Below are 15,707 nucleotides of genomic sequence, written 5' to 3'. Positions count from 1 at the left end.
GCCGGTAATTCCCCATTCCGCCATGGCGGAGTCGGTAAGTTACTGGCATGGACCATTGTTCTATTAGCACCATGGTCCAACGCCTGGGTCGTAATGAGCGCCTATGACATTATTCTGACCATTTGCTTGAAAACTATGGATGGTAAAATGTGTGCCTCCCACCTTAAAAATGTGCATAACCCTATCTTTGGGTAAACTATTCAGCCTATGGGTTGCATTCCCTATTCATGTAGCACCTACTATTGAAGTGCCTGTAAGCAGGAGAATTACGAGATGGAACGAGTCCTAAAAAGCTTGTGCTATTAATAGTAGGATATTTTGTAATGAACGGATCACTGGAGAGGGCGGGTGGTTAGATCTCCGCACTCGCCTCTGGCATGTGCAAGATCAAATCCTGCCTGGGGTGACTTATCCCTTCCAACTTTCATGGTCAAGACATTGAGTACTCACACATTGCCTTCCGCAGAGCAGTCAAGATTCTACACCCGAAACCACCACCACACACTACCTGTATACAAAGCTCTCAGTACTGTCCGCATGTAATGTGTAATGTATGTACCTAATCTGTATTTACTCCTAAAGCCATTCAGATGCCTCATGTAACTAAGTTCATCACATGTAACAGCGCCTCGATGCCCAAGGGCTGTTTGCGCACTGTACGCAATAAAATAAATAAATAAATGCCATTTCATTTGGAAATCAGAGCACCTCTTCTAACTGTGCTTCGACGCGCGAGGAACCAAGCATGAAGCACTATGTAAAAAAAATGGCTCGTTGGATGCAAGAAAAACCAGGCCACAGTAAGATCAAAGCGTGGAATATGTTGGTATGCTCGAAATGATAAGCCACAGAAAAAATCAAGCAATGGCATGGTAGGTAAGTGCTGGCTCTGCCACACCCAGCCTGCCTGTCCTGCTTGTATCAATCCCTGCACTCAGGCCTTACATAGCAGCCACTGCACGGCAGCCCATACATGTGACATGGGGAAGGTTTCTGGCAGGGGGATTTGCAGTAAAAATGTCACTCTGCAGTCCACATTAGGAAGCTGGAACGTGTGCACATGACAAAATGTGGCAAACGGGAACTCATCACGGTGTGGTGCTACTCCCAATGTATTGCTGCATGTGCTCAGTGCAGTGCCAGTGCCTCGCTGCTATTGACTGTGGAGAGGAGCTATAGAAGGGAACAGATACTATGACGAGGGGCAGTGATGGCGCGCCATTCCATAGTGACGCCAGTGCTTAAAATAGCCGATCAAAAGCAGATATCGATTGGAAATATGCCTGTCGCAGGACCAAGATGTACGACTTCAGAAAAAAATGCGGAATCAGCGATTTGTGGAAAGACAACGCTGGGAACGCAAAGAGTGGACATGTGTGGACTCGGCAAAATGGCACCGATCCAGCAGCCCCTCGCAGAGATTTCAAGCTCCTCCGCTGGAGCGGTGTGTTCAGGAGAAAGCAGGTGAGAGAGAGCTCTTTTGCGCATTACTTAATTGGCACGTCAAGCTACCTGTCCCGGGAGGATAGTTCAGCGGCAATGTGTTTGCCTTGGAAGCAAGAGGACACAAAGCAACACTTATAAATACGCAACTTAGACAAAAAAACAATTACGCAATTAAAAAAAAATCAATTCCTGTAACAGCGCCTCGATGCCTGTGGGCTGTGTGAGCACTTTAAAAATGCAAATAAATATAATAAGCTGGAGCCTACGATCAACGTCACGTATTTTACCTAATTTTTTGATAGGACACCTACAACATCTTCCGGAGTCACTAGAGAGGTGATGATATCTAGTAGTTTAGTCAAAGACTATGAAAGAGTGGAAGCAAATTGTGCTACCACCCGCCGCCTCAGCTGCATTATCTCCCTAAATTGGAGCCTTTTAGAAATGGGCTAGGCCCTGGTCATAGGTGCTATAAAACGGTAGGTATTTTAATTCAACCCATGCCTTTGTGCCGATGCGACTGGACGGAAGAATTACCCTTTATGTAAAGTTTCTCTTCTGCCTGACTATGAGGCTCCATCTAGTGTGAACCCCAACTGTGGAGAACAAATAACCCCACCACCCCACACTTTACAGACTGCACTGGTTAGCTCTAGTGGTCAGTGATGGCATCAAGCTGGCTCTTATGACCTCCAGATACTTGCAACCCTGCACAGAGATGTAGGCTGACTTTTGGGGAATTGGGGCGCTTGAGAAAAGGTGGGTAGCTCTGAAAACTCAATAGAGCTGGGGAAACAATGTGCAGCTAATGATACCCAAAGCCAATGAGGTTTATGCAGGCACATGCGTGTTCTTATGTCCCCCATCTTCCAGCCTGCCTCGGTCAGTAAAGCAGAGAGATACAAACTATAGTCTTGGGTCTTTATGTCCAGAGTACGGCTTGTAAAACTGGAGGAGTGTCCAGTCTCTCACCTGGCACCAGAAAACTGGTCCATGCACATTGAGTCCTCTGTTCTTTCTGACTCTCTGGAGAGCCACCTTTCCATACAGATTCTCATTTTTGAATCCCATCCTCCTGGGTGCCAGATTACTTTAAGAATCAATGAAAATGCAGGAAATGTATGGTGATAGAAACCAATCCAAGTTGTGGAAATTGACTATCAATGTTCTAAAAACTGTGTTTTGTGTAGAACTTCTCTAACTTTAGCACAATTCTTGACATATCGCACACAATATATGGGATAAAGAATTTTACCAAACCAAATTTCAAGTAGATGTGGCAAATTGATCCAAAGAAAGGGTAGCCTGTGCTTTCAGTGATGGAAATGACTTTGAAATATATGTGTAGTTGGTGTAAAAGGGGGGTGGGGAGGAGTTTGAGGTAGGTGTAGTAGTTAAGGGTAAGGGTGGCATGGGAGAAACCCCAAATGTAGTAATCAATTCAAAGTAATTTACCTCAAATTAATGTTTTACGGCCAAATTACATGGAACCAAAGAGAGGTACGTCTGCTGCCATGTATTGCAATGTAGGCATTGTCATGTAAACGTGTCCATTGTGTTTCTAGATGTCTTACTTTTAACAATTGAAACCCACTGGTACCATGTGTGTGTTCTCCTTTTCCTGTAGCTTATGTTGCTTGGGCGCGTGAAGTACTTGGGCAGCAGGGGAAATCCTTCGATTGAGTTTTTTATGCTGTAGAGGTATAGTTAGCATACTTAGCAAACTTTGTATTCACAATTTGTTACTTCATAAAGCAAATAAAATTGCAAAATATCACTGCATTCACACAAGTGCATTTTCTTCTTCCTGTCTCAGTGCTAATTCCTGGTGAATTTCTACCTCGCCAAACTCGGAAGTCGAACTGAACCCCACTTTCAGAATTCACTGGATTTGTGAGTGCTCGTGAGACTCACCGGCACTCCCAAATCATTGCTGAGCTCTCCCCTTCCTAACCACAACAAGATGCCTTGCCTGTTGCTCACTCCATTACAGGCACTTAATGTAGTCTCCTGCAACCATGCAACCAACCTTCTCTAGGAACCTTTCCTCCTTAGTATTCCCCAAAAGGTTGTCTTTGTGTTGCTTGCACATTTCCTGATGCTTCCAACAAACTCCGGGATAAATAACTAACCAATCCCATTTCAATTTTCTACTTCTCCAAACTAAGTCCTGTTTGAAAATTCTTTCTCTCAACCACCTTAGCAAACTCCTGGCTGCCTACAAAACTGATCGCAAAGCCCTACTACACCTGCCTCGCATAACCTACTAGGCTGAATACTCCCCTCTCTCCTCTCAAACTTCAAAGGAACTTTGGTTCGGCAGAATCTGTGGAAAATTGGACCATTTCAGAGTTGATCTGAGGAAGTCCATGGAGGCTTGCTCAGTTGACGTGTCTTAGCACCACTTCGTAGTTCTTCATTGCACGCACCTGCCTCCAAGTCATTTCACTCGGCCTCTGCTTGAAGACACTTACTAAAATCTTGGTCTCACATCGGCAGGCTAAGCCTGTTCCTCCTTTACTATATGCGATCTAAAGAACCGCACATTGTCTCGGGAGGATAGCTCAGGGGCAACGTTCTCGCCTTGGAAGCAAGACGACACGGAGCAACACAGGTTCGATCCCCGGGGCCGTGCTGAGAAACCTCTGGGTATTAAGCGCGTTATAAATAACCTATCATTTCATCCACAATCGTAGGTCCATTCATTGTAGGAATCCAAACATCAGTGCATCAATGGCTCCCATAGTGACATCTGTGGCTTAACTGGACTAATGTTTGCGCATAGCCAGTGTTGCGCTGCTCTAGCCGCATTATGATGGGCGGTGCTTTGTGCACAACTGGGTCAGATTCTCTCTGTTATTTCATGTTGCGACTAAGACCTTTTTCTGAAAACGCTTTGCTTCTCTGTTGTCCCCCCACCCTTTTACAGGATATTGCCACTGCCTTATGATTGGCGTTAAGTTTTATCTCCCATCTCTTTTGGTGGGGCCAGCTCAGGAGAGAGGGGAGATAAAACTTGAAGCAAATGCTGAGGTGAAAGCACATGTTTTTCAGAGACATATACATTCCCCTGGGCCGGTCAACCCTTAAACTCAAACCTGACCCAGAAACAGCCCAACAATTCTATAGGATTACACCCATAGGCAACCGGTGCAATATCGATGTAACCTTATGCTTGGGGCAATTACATAAACATTCCCGCAGACCAGGAAGGACACCTTGTTACTGGGGCTTTGCCATCCCAACTACTCCCTAACTTGGCCAAATGCACACACTCATTATAAACCTCTCTGATAACCATTTCCCATACTTTGGACTTCGGTCCTCCGAGGGCGTTCCCCACACAAGCGCTTTGAGGCCATACTAATGGGATAAAGGCGCTATATAAATGACACACTACTACAACTATCACTACTACTAAATCGGTCATCATGGAAACGCCATCCCATTGATTGTTACCCCGTCTTTGGGGCCATCCTCCCCTCCAGCATCACCCATATTGGACACTGCTAACACAACACCCACAACACTCCAAAATGAGTTGCACAACACACTCATCTGTCCTTCTCTGCTTCACTCTGCCAAGAGGCCTTTTGGCCAAATCCTTTCGAAGACACAGTCATGCCAGTCATGCCATGGCTTTCCTTGCTATTAGCACATTGGAAGGGACTGTCACGCCTACAGCACCTTTCTCTGCCTCTCCAGTCGCCTTTCCCAGTGCCTTCCCTTATGCTAGCAAGAGGTATATCATTTCAGAGGTCTTGATGGTGTGACAATCACTGTCGGACAAGTGCCAGCTGTATTGGAAATCATTCAGAAGGCAAGAGTGCCTGATGTGTCACAGCTTGCTTAGCATCATGGAAAAGCGCCTAAAACGGATGCCTGTTTGGGTGACTCATTCTTAAAATAACCCAGTGTGAGCGTTAATAATCGGTGCATGAGCGCAGGAGTCTGATGTGTCAGAGCCCTAGAGTTCCTCCATCATGTCTGCAGAACTTGTGTTCAAAAATAGAGTCTATGTGCACTCGTGGGTAATGAACAATGCATTCATTCATTTGCAGACATCTTGGGCAGCTGGGTCTCTATTTACATCTGGACTCCACTGCTTGTCTTGTGTGCTATTTATGCCATCTTGTCTCACACACATATTAACCCTTCTGTCTGCCCCCCTCTTTCCTCCCAAGTGAGCAACTCCAAATCGAACGCCCTGGGCCATGGTGAGATGGTGAGCCTGGACGAAAGCAGCTTCCCCGCCCTGGAGCTCAACAACCGCAGGCTGTCGGTGAAGAACTCGTTCTGCCGCAAGAACGGCATCTACACCAGGTATCGCTCGGGCTATGAAGATCTCCTCTGGCCTCGGGGGAGTGTGGCATCAGTGCCGGCCTTGGGGTGAGGAGGCCTTTGTCAAGAGATGTGTAGGTTGCTAGAGCCGTAATGATGGTCACAGGGGCTCTGAATCAAAGAATTGACTGATTTATATGCCAGCGGACATGTGCTCTGTAAGGCATAGGGCCTCATTACCAGTTTGGAGGCAGCCATTCCCTGGCTGCCTCCAAACTCGGGCCCGGGTCCGTGGTCCCTGAATAGGGAAATACCAGGCCATTCCGACTTTGGAGGTTCCGTTATTTCCCCATTCAGGGAACCCAGACCCGGACCATCCCCATTCCCATTTGAGCTCCCATAGGACTCAATGGGAATGGGGAGCATGCTTGTCCCCTTGCGGGACCCGCAAAGGAGGTCTGGTAAAAGCAGTCATCCAGAGCGCGTCCCACGAGGGGACCTCGTAATGGGGCGGTACGGGGTTAACGGCTCCGGCACCTTTGCCGGTGCCGTTAATCTCTTACCGCCCTCCTCGTGAGGAGGCCCACAGTGTCCTGAGCTATGAGATCTCTTTTCAGAAGTGATAAACTGGTCCACAGATTTACTTTTATCAGCGTTTTCCTAGTGTGCAAATTAGCTCAGTGAGTTAAACCCTTGCTGCCGCCTACATCTGTATTACACCACAAGGTTTAATCACAGTTGAGTGCAATCTCTTGTTGGCCAAGCATGTGAAGATTCGGGAAACCCCTGTCTAGGTGCCCTTATGGATCTAAGTTCATGCATTTGACCAGGTAGACAGGTGCCTCCTTTAGCAGGTCTTGAGTGATATGGGTGTCCTGAGGCAACTACTCTCCATGCCAGAGCCTCTCCATGATAACTCTAACATCTTGGTCTGTTATGGGTTAGAGGGTGAGCTGACCGAAGGTATTAACGTTGCAAAGGTTGTCCGGCAAGGGTACCTGTTAGCCCCACTTCTTTTTAACTTGTATGTCATCTCTCTTTGTGGCAGTCTGGTGGCTGTTAGTGCGGGCGTGCCTAGGTGTGGTGGGAGGAGGACCCCTGTTTTGAGGCAGTGATCAGGGCAAAAACACTGAGATCACTGCACGAAGAAGTGTCCACAAAGGTTTATTTTCCCCCTGTTGCAATGGACTGGAAGACTGTTCCAACTCTGATTATCTCAGGCTGAAATTTAATTCCAGGGTAACCTGTGGCAACCATATTGAAAAAAATTCCTCATCCCGAATCAGACAGCAAGATGTTGAATACCCCCCCCCCCCGCCCCTGTACCCCACCAGGGTACAGGGGCGGGGGGGTATTCAACATCTTCAGATTTGTGAAACTAATACAGAATCACTCACCTGACCATATGCTAGCAATATATTGGGGTACGGCAACACCAGCAGGATCAAATGGATGAGAAATCTGGGGTTATGATGAATTGGACCCTCTTCAGAAAGCTGAGAACTCCTTTTTGGCAGGACTGTTGCAAGGCCCTACAATCCACCTCGTTTATATGGCCCATCTGGGGACAGGATCAATGGTTACGGATGCACCCCACAGGCTCTTCCTGTCTAGGACCTGGCTAAAGGGTTATCTTTGAGGGCTGTGCCGGCTCGATAGAGTCATGAGCCAATGGCCGGCTAGATGGAGTCATGCGCCAATGTCCAGAGATGCCTCCTCTTGTACATGTGTGGAAAGGAAGACATTGGTTCATTTTGTGCTGCTCTGTCCTGTGTACACTTAGGTCAGGAAAGCACTGCTAATGGGAGCTCTAAAAGGGAGTGGTTTCAGGCACTATAACCCGTCTCTGTTATTTGTATTGCACTGCTCAGCAGGAAGAGTGGGTTTTGTCCTGGCAAGCTACCTCAGGAAGGCCTGGGCTAAGAGAGCACACTTGCTACAAAACCTTCAGCACCAGGGTATTTGCGTGCCAGGTCACAGCGCTCCTAAATGTTCATTCTATTTTTGTGATTGGATTAATACTGTCGAATGTATATTTACTTGTTTGTGCGTGTTTTTTCTACTGATTTTATGGACTGGGGCACAGGGATTTGAGCTAATGTATAGTAATGCTAGTACTGCAGTTCATGGGGTGAATGTACAGAGTACATGTACCAAGGGAATTGATGAAATGTTTTTGCTGTGTGACACGCGTAATTGAATATGTTATATGGATCTTTGAGCCGAAATAAACCACAAACCGAGTGCAATTAAATTGGATAAAAATAACATTATCATTCCAGTGCTTAGAAGTCAGAGGAACTCAAGAGTGCAGTTTCCCAGGCTATTGCTTCAGCGGGTGCTCAGCTGCAGAACCACCACTCAGAAATGAATCAGGAATGGTTCCCGGCTATCCCCGACCCCCTGCCTGTCACGCTCTCCATCCCCTCTCTCCAGGACCTTCCAAGTGTACCCATATTATTGAACACCATTACTGTATTGGCTTGCTGTACAGTGCCCGTTAAGCTGGGGTTCAATACAGAAAACCTGCAACATAGTGCACATACTAGCGGCTAGGTGCTTGATTTTAGCGACTATCTCCTGCTTTTATTCCACTGGAGAAAGAACCTTTTTGATGTTTACACATCTAGTAATGGTCCACATGACAGGCTGTCACCTGTGCAGCGCTCCATTTTAACCTCAAATGAGTTTGTTTGTTTGCTTGTTTGTTTTCTCGTTTGATTGTTTGCTCGTTTGCTCGTTTGTTTGAAACATAGCAGCTCGTCGTTTTTATTTTTTATTTTAAGGGCTAGTTCTCATGATTCTGCCACTCTTAGGCTGTGGCTACCGTGGAACTCCCAGATGTCTTCTTGAACAGATAATACTTGTATACGCAGGGCTCAGGTCAAGGGAGCATGCGATTGGACGGCGGCCGCCCACTGTTTTCAGCGGGTGGGTTCCGCCCTCTTTGGGTGTTTGAGGAATTGTACAAAATGCTTCCTTGAGTTGGTTTGGTCTGTCACTGCAGAAGCTGGGACCGGGAAGGCCAGCGTTGGGGGCGAGATACTTGGCCGCGAGACCACATAATAGACTGCTCATGCTGCTGCATGAGGAATATTTAAGTTCAGATGTATGTGTGCAATCTTTCATACTTTGCCAGCAACATGATGGGAAACGCTCCTCTTAGATAATTTCTCATGTGTTTGTGATTAAGAGGCTAATGTCTACTTGTTCTGCACGCTTTCTTCGATTAGGAGGGACAAATGGAATGAAAGCTGCATATTTCACGTTAATATCTGCTCACTTACCGTGACGTCACGTATCATTACATATGTTAATGAGTCCCCCACTTTTTTTAGGGCTTGTGCCCCGCATATACCTCCAGCAGAACCATTGTGACAGAAGATTGTTAATTGTGCAGCATTCACGTGTGCAAACGTGGGTCTACGTAGCAGCTAAATACACATAATTCAGTCGCTGATACCGATGTCGTGCTCTCCAAAACACCTCCCTGAGGGGCTGCTGTGTGGCTCTGGGAAAACCGGTGCTGCAGGCATATATTCATTCATTCAGTCATTTGTTATAGCGCCTTTCACCATAATTATGGTCCCAGCATGCTTTTGGTGGAAAGCCCTCACACGGACCGGGGTTCAGAAATTGGGGAAAGGTTTGGGAAGTGGTGTGTATATTACAGCCATTATAGTTATGCGAGGGTAGCCAAGACCCTGGTAGTCACCCAAGGCCCTAGTAGTCAACCATGACCCTGGTAGTCACCGATGTCTAAACGGAGTGTCTATGGGTGCAGCCGAGGAATACTATGGGCTAAGGGGGGATTGTGTTTAAGGCGATAGAGAGTTATGTGGGAAGCTACCGTTCACATTTTTGTCATATCCAAAATTGCCATTGCTTTTTCCCTTCAGATTAAATACATGGGGCCTCATTCCGAGCATGCCGGTCCGATAACAATGGTTCCGGTCAGCCTACCGGCACCATTGTTACCGGCCTGCCACACTATGAGTCTGCGAGCGGCTGCCAGGCCTGACCTGGCGGGTGGGACGGCACCCGCTCGCAGACTTTCACGGAAGCGCCAGCACTGTTATTAATGGTGCCAGTGCTTCCGTCATCCCCATTCCCATCCAGTCCTATGGGGCTCAAATGGGAATGGAGATTTGCATTTTTCTGGCACCTGAATTCCCAGAACGCCGGGGTCGTAATCCCCCTGGTTATTCTGGGAAGCCAAGCACTGGAAAAAATCAGGAGCTCGGCGGTAGCCTGCCGGTTTTAACCGGCACAGCTACCGCCAGACTCATAATGAGGCTCAATGAGTGGCTGAGGTGTAAAATGCTAAGTGGCATTTTTTAATTTTGCAGCACATCTCAAAGTAACACATTTTGTGGTTCTTCGCGGATCGCTCGCTTAATCTCTATCACCTGGATGCCTGACTAAGGAAGGTTTATAAGTGAAATGCCGGGAAATAAAGCTTTGGAAAACGAGCAGAAGCGAGCAATGAAGCAAGGCTGCAGACTGAAGGCCCCTCGGGGGATTGGCTGTATCCCAGACAGATAACGAGCTCAATGTCACGAGGGTTTGCTTGGCACCCTGGGGGAAGAGGAGGACAAATAAAGAGCTGGCATCATGCTGACTTCCAAACAGGATCTCCACGTGCTTCTGGTTTCTACCACATCACTGAATGCTAACCCCCGAGGGGGTGCAACGGCTCCTTGGCCGTTGTGAGAGGCAGGATCCGCACTCGTCGCATGGAGCCACGTCTAGGGTGTAAAGTCTCCCGAGCCGTTTCCAGATGCATGACCCCACACGCGTTCCACTACAGAACTGCTTGCGCCCCCTCTTGAGTGCAAACACTTTGCAGCCTATCTGGCATCAGGATTGGCATACAGGGACTCGCTGCATTTTGTACGTGGCTCTACTCGTATTGTATTACGCCACTGATATCATAGCACAGTCGTATTCAAATGTGTGTACACCCCTGGAATGAAAATATTATTTCTGGGCTCCCCAACCTAGGGGTAGTCCACTTTAAGGGGCCCAAAGGATGTCCAGGGGAGGTCTAGGCTCTTAAAACTATAAGATTTACTACTGCTTACATTTTCTATTAAATCACCTTAATCCTGTTTTTATATTAAAAACCCTCATCTTAATCCCAGTTTTTAAAGACTCTGGGGGCCCCGGACATCCTTCAGGCCCCCCACCTTGAAGACTACTATCATAGCATTAGGCGTCCCCAGCCATTTAGACGCCTTTCGGGACATTTCCAGACTTCCATTTCCATCAAAGCAATGGGATCTTGAGCAGCCTCCAATTCATTGAAGGTCTAGTGAGTTGGAGGACATCCAGGGTACATATAAAGACTGAGGAGGATTTCAAGGGGCTGCAATAAGCACAGACTTGGGCACAAGTGCAACAAGGTAAAGTGCAGGGAGAGTGTCAGGGAGAGGGAAGGGGGAAGTGCAGTCAGGGCAGCATTGCTCTGAGTAGATGCAGCCAGGGCAGTGCGGCTCTGGGTAAGTGCAAGGAGGCAGGGGACTGTGGTTAACCGTTACATCCCCCAAGTGTGTGGTAGGCCCAGAGGCAATGCAGGGGAGACTGATCATGGAGGAACCTGATACCCATTGGACTCTGAGGGAAGTCAAGCAACCAGTCGGCCCAGGATACAGGTAGGTCAGCAGGGGAGAGAGAGAGAAAAAGCAGAGGAGAAAAGGAAGGTCTTAAGCTGCTTCTGGAACTTCAGGTGGACTGGCTCAAGTTTGAGAGGGGCAGGGAGGCCATTCCAGAAGGAGGCATCTGCAGAGGAGAGAGAGTTACCCCCAACTCTCTGCCTGGAGAAGCGTCTCACCCTCAGAGAGTTTGAGGTAGCTGAGCGAAGGGCTCGAGAAGGAAGGTATTTTGGAAGAGAAATTTGGATGTAGTGAGGGCCCCGGCTCAGAAAGCCTTGTGGGCGATGCAGAGGGTTTTGAACTTGATACTTGCAGTAACCGGAAGCCAGTGGAGAGATTTCAGGGTTGGAGAGATACGGTCACTGGGCTTGAGGCCAAGGACAAGTCTGGCAGTCCTGTTCTGGATTAGTTGCAGAGGGCGGAGAGTAGAGGACATCACATCACTCGCCCGTGTCACTCAGTCACATCACTCCAGTCACAGAGAAGGCGGGGCACAGCATCTTCTTCCAAGGCAGCCACTACAGGGCCTGGCGGGGGATGTCGCGATATGTCATGTGCTATCGGTTAGGGTGAAAGTTTAGTTTGGTGGTTAGCTGTGCCTTATGGGGAGTCACTTACACACAGGTGGATTTCGATTGCCAACATTTCCTATTTTGACAAAATATGATTTCTCTGTTTTTACTTTCCCCATCAGAAAATGCCCGTCACTTCAATACCAGTTAATTTCCAAATAAAAAAAAGTTTAACAATTTGTATACTCGGATTTCCAGCGTTATCTCATTTTCCCGCAGCTCCCTCGCTGCAAAGCCGAGGGGTGGGGGGGGGGCTGCTGGGCGGGGTACGGGGCGGGTTGACACTCCTCTCGGCCGGTCCTGGCACAGAACGTGTCGCTAACCTGAAGCGCGCCTTTGAAGCTCTGGGCCGTGGGTTTCTGGGCCGTCCTGCGTCCCTTGATATTCAGGCCGCGTCTTGGCAGGGTCCCAGCAGCGGCGGAAAGGCGCCCTTCATCGCCTCGCATGACCGGGGAACAAGGGGGGCCTGTGTTTAGCAGATGAGCCGATGAAGAGGCTATTCTTGAGCAAGAGAGGGAAAGTGGGTGTGGGGCGATCCTCGAGTGTCACAGGCTGGCAACGAGAGGGGCAGAAGCCCTGCACGGCAGAGCCAGCTCTTGGGGAAAAGCGCATCCCGTGCCAGCCGCCAAGAGAACTGCTTGTGACTCCCACGGTGTAGCCTGTGCCCGGGTCAGGCACTCGGGAGGCGTGTGCTACGGTGCCTGGGAATCTCTGCCGCACTCTGCGCCTTCGGGTAGTGGTCCTGCTGCCCCGGGTATCAGCCTGTGACAGGGGTCTGTGAGCTTTCCCTTTCCAGATAATCTGGACTACAGCTCCAAGCATCCCTAGCCAGCCTAGTCGATGGTGAGGGAACATGGGAGCCATAGTTCAAAACATCGGAAGAGCCAGTTGTGGGTCGCAGGCCTAGGAGGATTGGGCACATGGGAGCTTGTCATTGGGACATAATATGCTGTACGTCAGCACAACAGACAGCCCATTCTGCTGCCTGCACACGTTGCAGAATGAATATGGTCTCCGGGTTTACCATCGTTTAATCGATAGTGCCTATGTTTCTTGTCTGCAGCCTTGCAAAAGGCTGATCAGTGCATTCGAATGTTGCTCCCAGGACCCCCCATCGTCAGCACGTTCCTGTAGCCACCTATAGATTTAGGAGTCTCTTGCTGTTGACTGCATCCTCTTGCACCTTATTGATTGCCTATAGAAGTTTCAATGTCCCCTTGGATAGCTCACAGGTTAAGTGTTTACCTTGGACACAGGGCCTGTTTGCACAACAAATCACGTGCATACATGTCAACATACCCCATTCCAGCTGTGAGGGCTAAGCCCATTTCTGTTTTTAACTTTGCACTTGGGGGGACGTGTAGTCCTGGAATTATAATGGTGAAATCTGGTACTACAAGTCCCATAATTCAAAGTTATAACCAGGACTGGACTAGCATCTCCAAAATGGAACGGGGCACGTTTGCATGTATACATGCAGGAGGTTGACTAAGTTCCTTACCCTACTGAGATCGCTTTATTAAGCAGCTTTAAATTGGGTAGTAATAATACCTGTATTGATAACGTGAGTGGAATCCGTCATGAAGAAAACACAACTGTGAACCTTTTGATTCGGCAAGGTGGGTGAAAAAAGAGAATTTTATTTCACCAGGTGAGAGCTCCATTGGCGCCTATGGACGGGCAAGGGGATTAGTGGGTGAATGAACAGACTCTCTGGCAGATGTTACCTGCACTCCACAGGGATGAAGGGAGCTTGAAAGAATTTGAGATGAGGTGGTCCATTCCTCAATCATATTGTTTTATCATCCTTTTCAAATCAACTATAAGCAGAGAAAATTCCACCAATCTAGTTGCCTTTTTTTTATAAAGTAATTTCATATTTGAAAACAACCTCTTACAGGTAGGCCTGGCTGAAATTGCTAAATTCCATTCTGCCACCCGAGGAAGCGAAATCCCTCTGATTTCGTTCCGCTTTGCCCCAAGCTGCCGTACTGCCACCCCTGCCTATCGAAAAGAGTGGCGTGAAGTTTCTCGTGCTGCCAGGTGAACTAAAATGAGCCGCGGGAAGTTTCTCATGCCGCTGCGCTAACCGAAAATGGATGCTGAAGTTTCTTGTGCCATCACGCAAACTGAAAAGTACTGCGCAAAATTTCACGTGCTGTCACGCGAACCCTTCACAAATCGAAAGGATCCACCCGAAGTTTCACATGCTGCTGCGCGACACCTAGCACAAATTGAAAAGAGCGGAACAAAGTTTTTCGTGTCGCTGCATAAATCTAGCACGATTTTAAACAAAAACTGTTTCTCATGCCTCTTTGCGAACATAGCACAGATTGAAAAACTTGTGCGAAGTCTCTCATACCGAAGCACGAACCTAGTAAGGGTTGAAAAAAAGGCCCTTGTGAAGTTTCTCGTGTCACTGCGCGAAACAAGCACGGATCAGGGAAAAGGGCACCAAGCTTCTCATGTCACTGCTCGAAACTAGCACCAGTTGAAAAAGAACCACATATTGATTCACGTCACGTGCGTGAAACTAGCACGAATCGCAAAAGACCCACACAAAGTTTATCGTGTCGCAGCGCAAAACTACCACAAATCAAAACCCCTCGACATGTTTCTTGTGACACTGCGCAGAACTTGCACAGTTTGAAAAAACCAGCATGAACATTCTGGTGTCGCTGTCCGAAACTAGCATGGAACAAAAAAAAGACCTGTGTGAAATTTCTTATCTCGCTACACAAATCCATCATAGAAACGAAACACACACGCTCTGCACGAAACCACACAAAACCTGGCGAAATTTTAGTGGCAGCGTAACCGTAATACTAATTTCACAGAACGGGTGGAAGTGGAATCCAGTTCGAATTCCGCACTTTTCCCTTCGCAGGTGGAAGTTTCGCCCACCACAAATTGCAGGCAGTGCTTAAATGCCTGTGCGTGCTTCATGACATTAATTCACCAGGGCTCAACATTTGGGCTAATTTGCTGCTCAATAATGTTGAGGTGTATCTGCCCCATGTGTGGCCTTTGTAACTGTACTTAATAATCCCAAAGTGTCTCTCCAAGGGAATTCAATTCTTCTAAAATGGCCGCTAGTACGTCACATATTGTTGCAAAGGAGGTCTGCATACCTGGATAGAGCAGAACAGATCTGAGTTCGGGACCTGGACAAATCAATAACAACATTGTCAGCGATCACACACCTCCCTGCTTCTGCTGGTGACGCCCCTACCCTATGTCCCCCTCAATGCCTTTGCAGTCTAGACATTTTACTCTCTCTCAAGCTTTTTGTGATATGAGAGACTCCGCGACTCCTCCCCTGGCTCTTGGCCTCGCCTGCCACACAGCACAGCACATTGGATCTGTGTTTCGTAAATCCAGGTCTCCCCGTTTGGCTGTGTTGCACCTATGTCCCAACTCCTACTCTATTTTCTCAGTGACGTACCCACCCTTCCCCCATAGGGGTCATTTTTAACGTTTTGGATATAATAATAATAATTTAGCATTTTTATAGCACTACGAACCCTCAAGTATCTGAGCACTGCTTATTATTAACCACGGTGTCTGGTGCTCATTTATCGGCCTCGGAAGGATGAAAGGCTGAGTTTTGGCCCTGCCGGATATACGCCAGCAGTCTTTTCACAGTTGTCAGAGCAAACTCTCTACTCGCTGTGCTATCAGACCATATATCTCTCCACTACATCCTTTGCAACCCCAGCATTACTGCTGGACGTTGTGGATATTTTTCAGTGAC

General features: G+C 47.9%; 1 protein-coding gene across 7 annotated transcripts in view; it reads left to right on the top strand.

Annotated features, from left to right (window-relative positions):
* The window catches only part of SDK2 (sidekick cell adhesion molecule 2), a 1,531,827-nt gene that overhangs the window by 1,457,730 nt on the left and 58,390 nt on the right, over positions 1-15,707 (top strand). For 4 of the 7 annotated variants that reach the window (XM_069655112.1, XM_069655110.1, XM_069655115.1 and 1 more), the window contains one exon: positions 5,631-5,835. In XM_069655112.1, coding sequence (XP_069511213.1) covers positions 5,631-5,835 — 205 coding nt within the window. The remainder of the gene's footprint in view (positions 1-5,630; positions 5,836-15,707) is intronic. The other 3 variants (XM_069655117.1, XM_069655113.1, XM_069655116.1) reach the window with 1 other exon arrangement.

The sequence above is a fragment of the Ambystoma mexicanum genome, chromosome 3q (assembly GCF_040938575.1).
Source record: "Ambystoma mexicanum isolate Mex_15411 chromosome 3q, UKY_AmexF1_1, whole genome shotgun sequence".
Classification (NCBI taxonomy): domain Eukaryota; kingdom Metazoa; phylum Chordata; class Amphibia; order Caudata; family Ambystomatidae; genus Ambystoma; species Ambystoma mexicanum.
The sequence above is the reverse complement of the archived record's forward strand: the minus strand, read 5'-3'. Positions and strand labels throughout refer to the sequence as shown.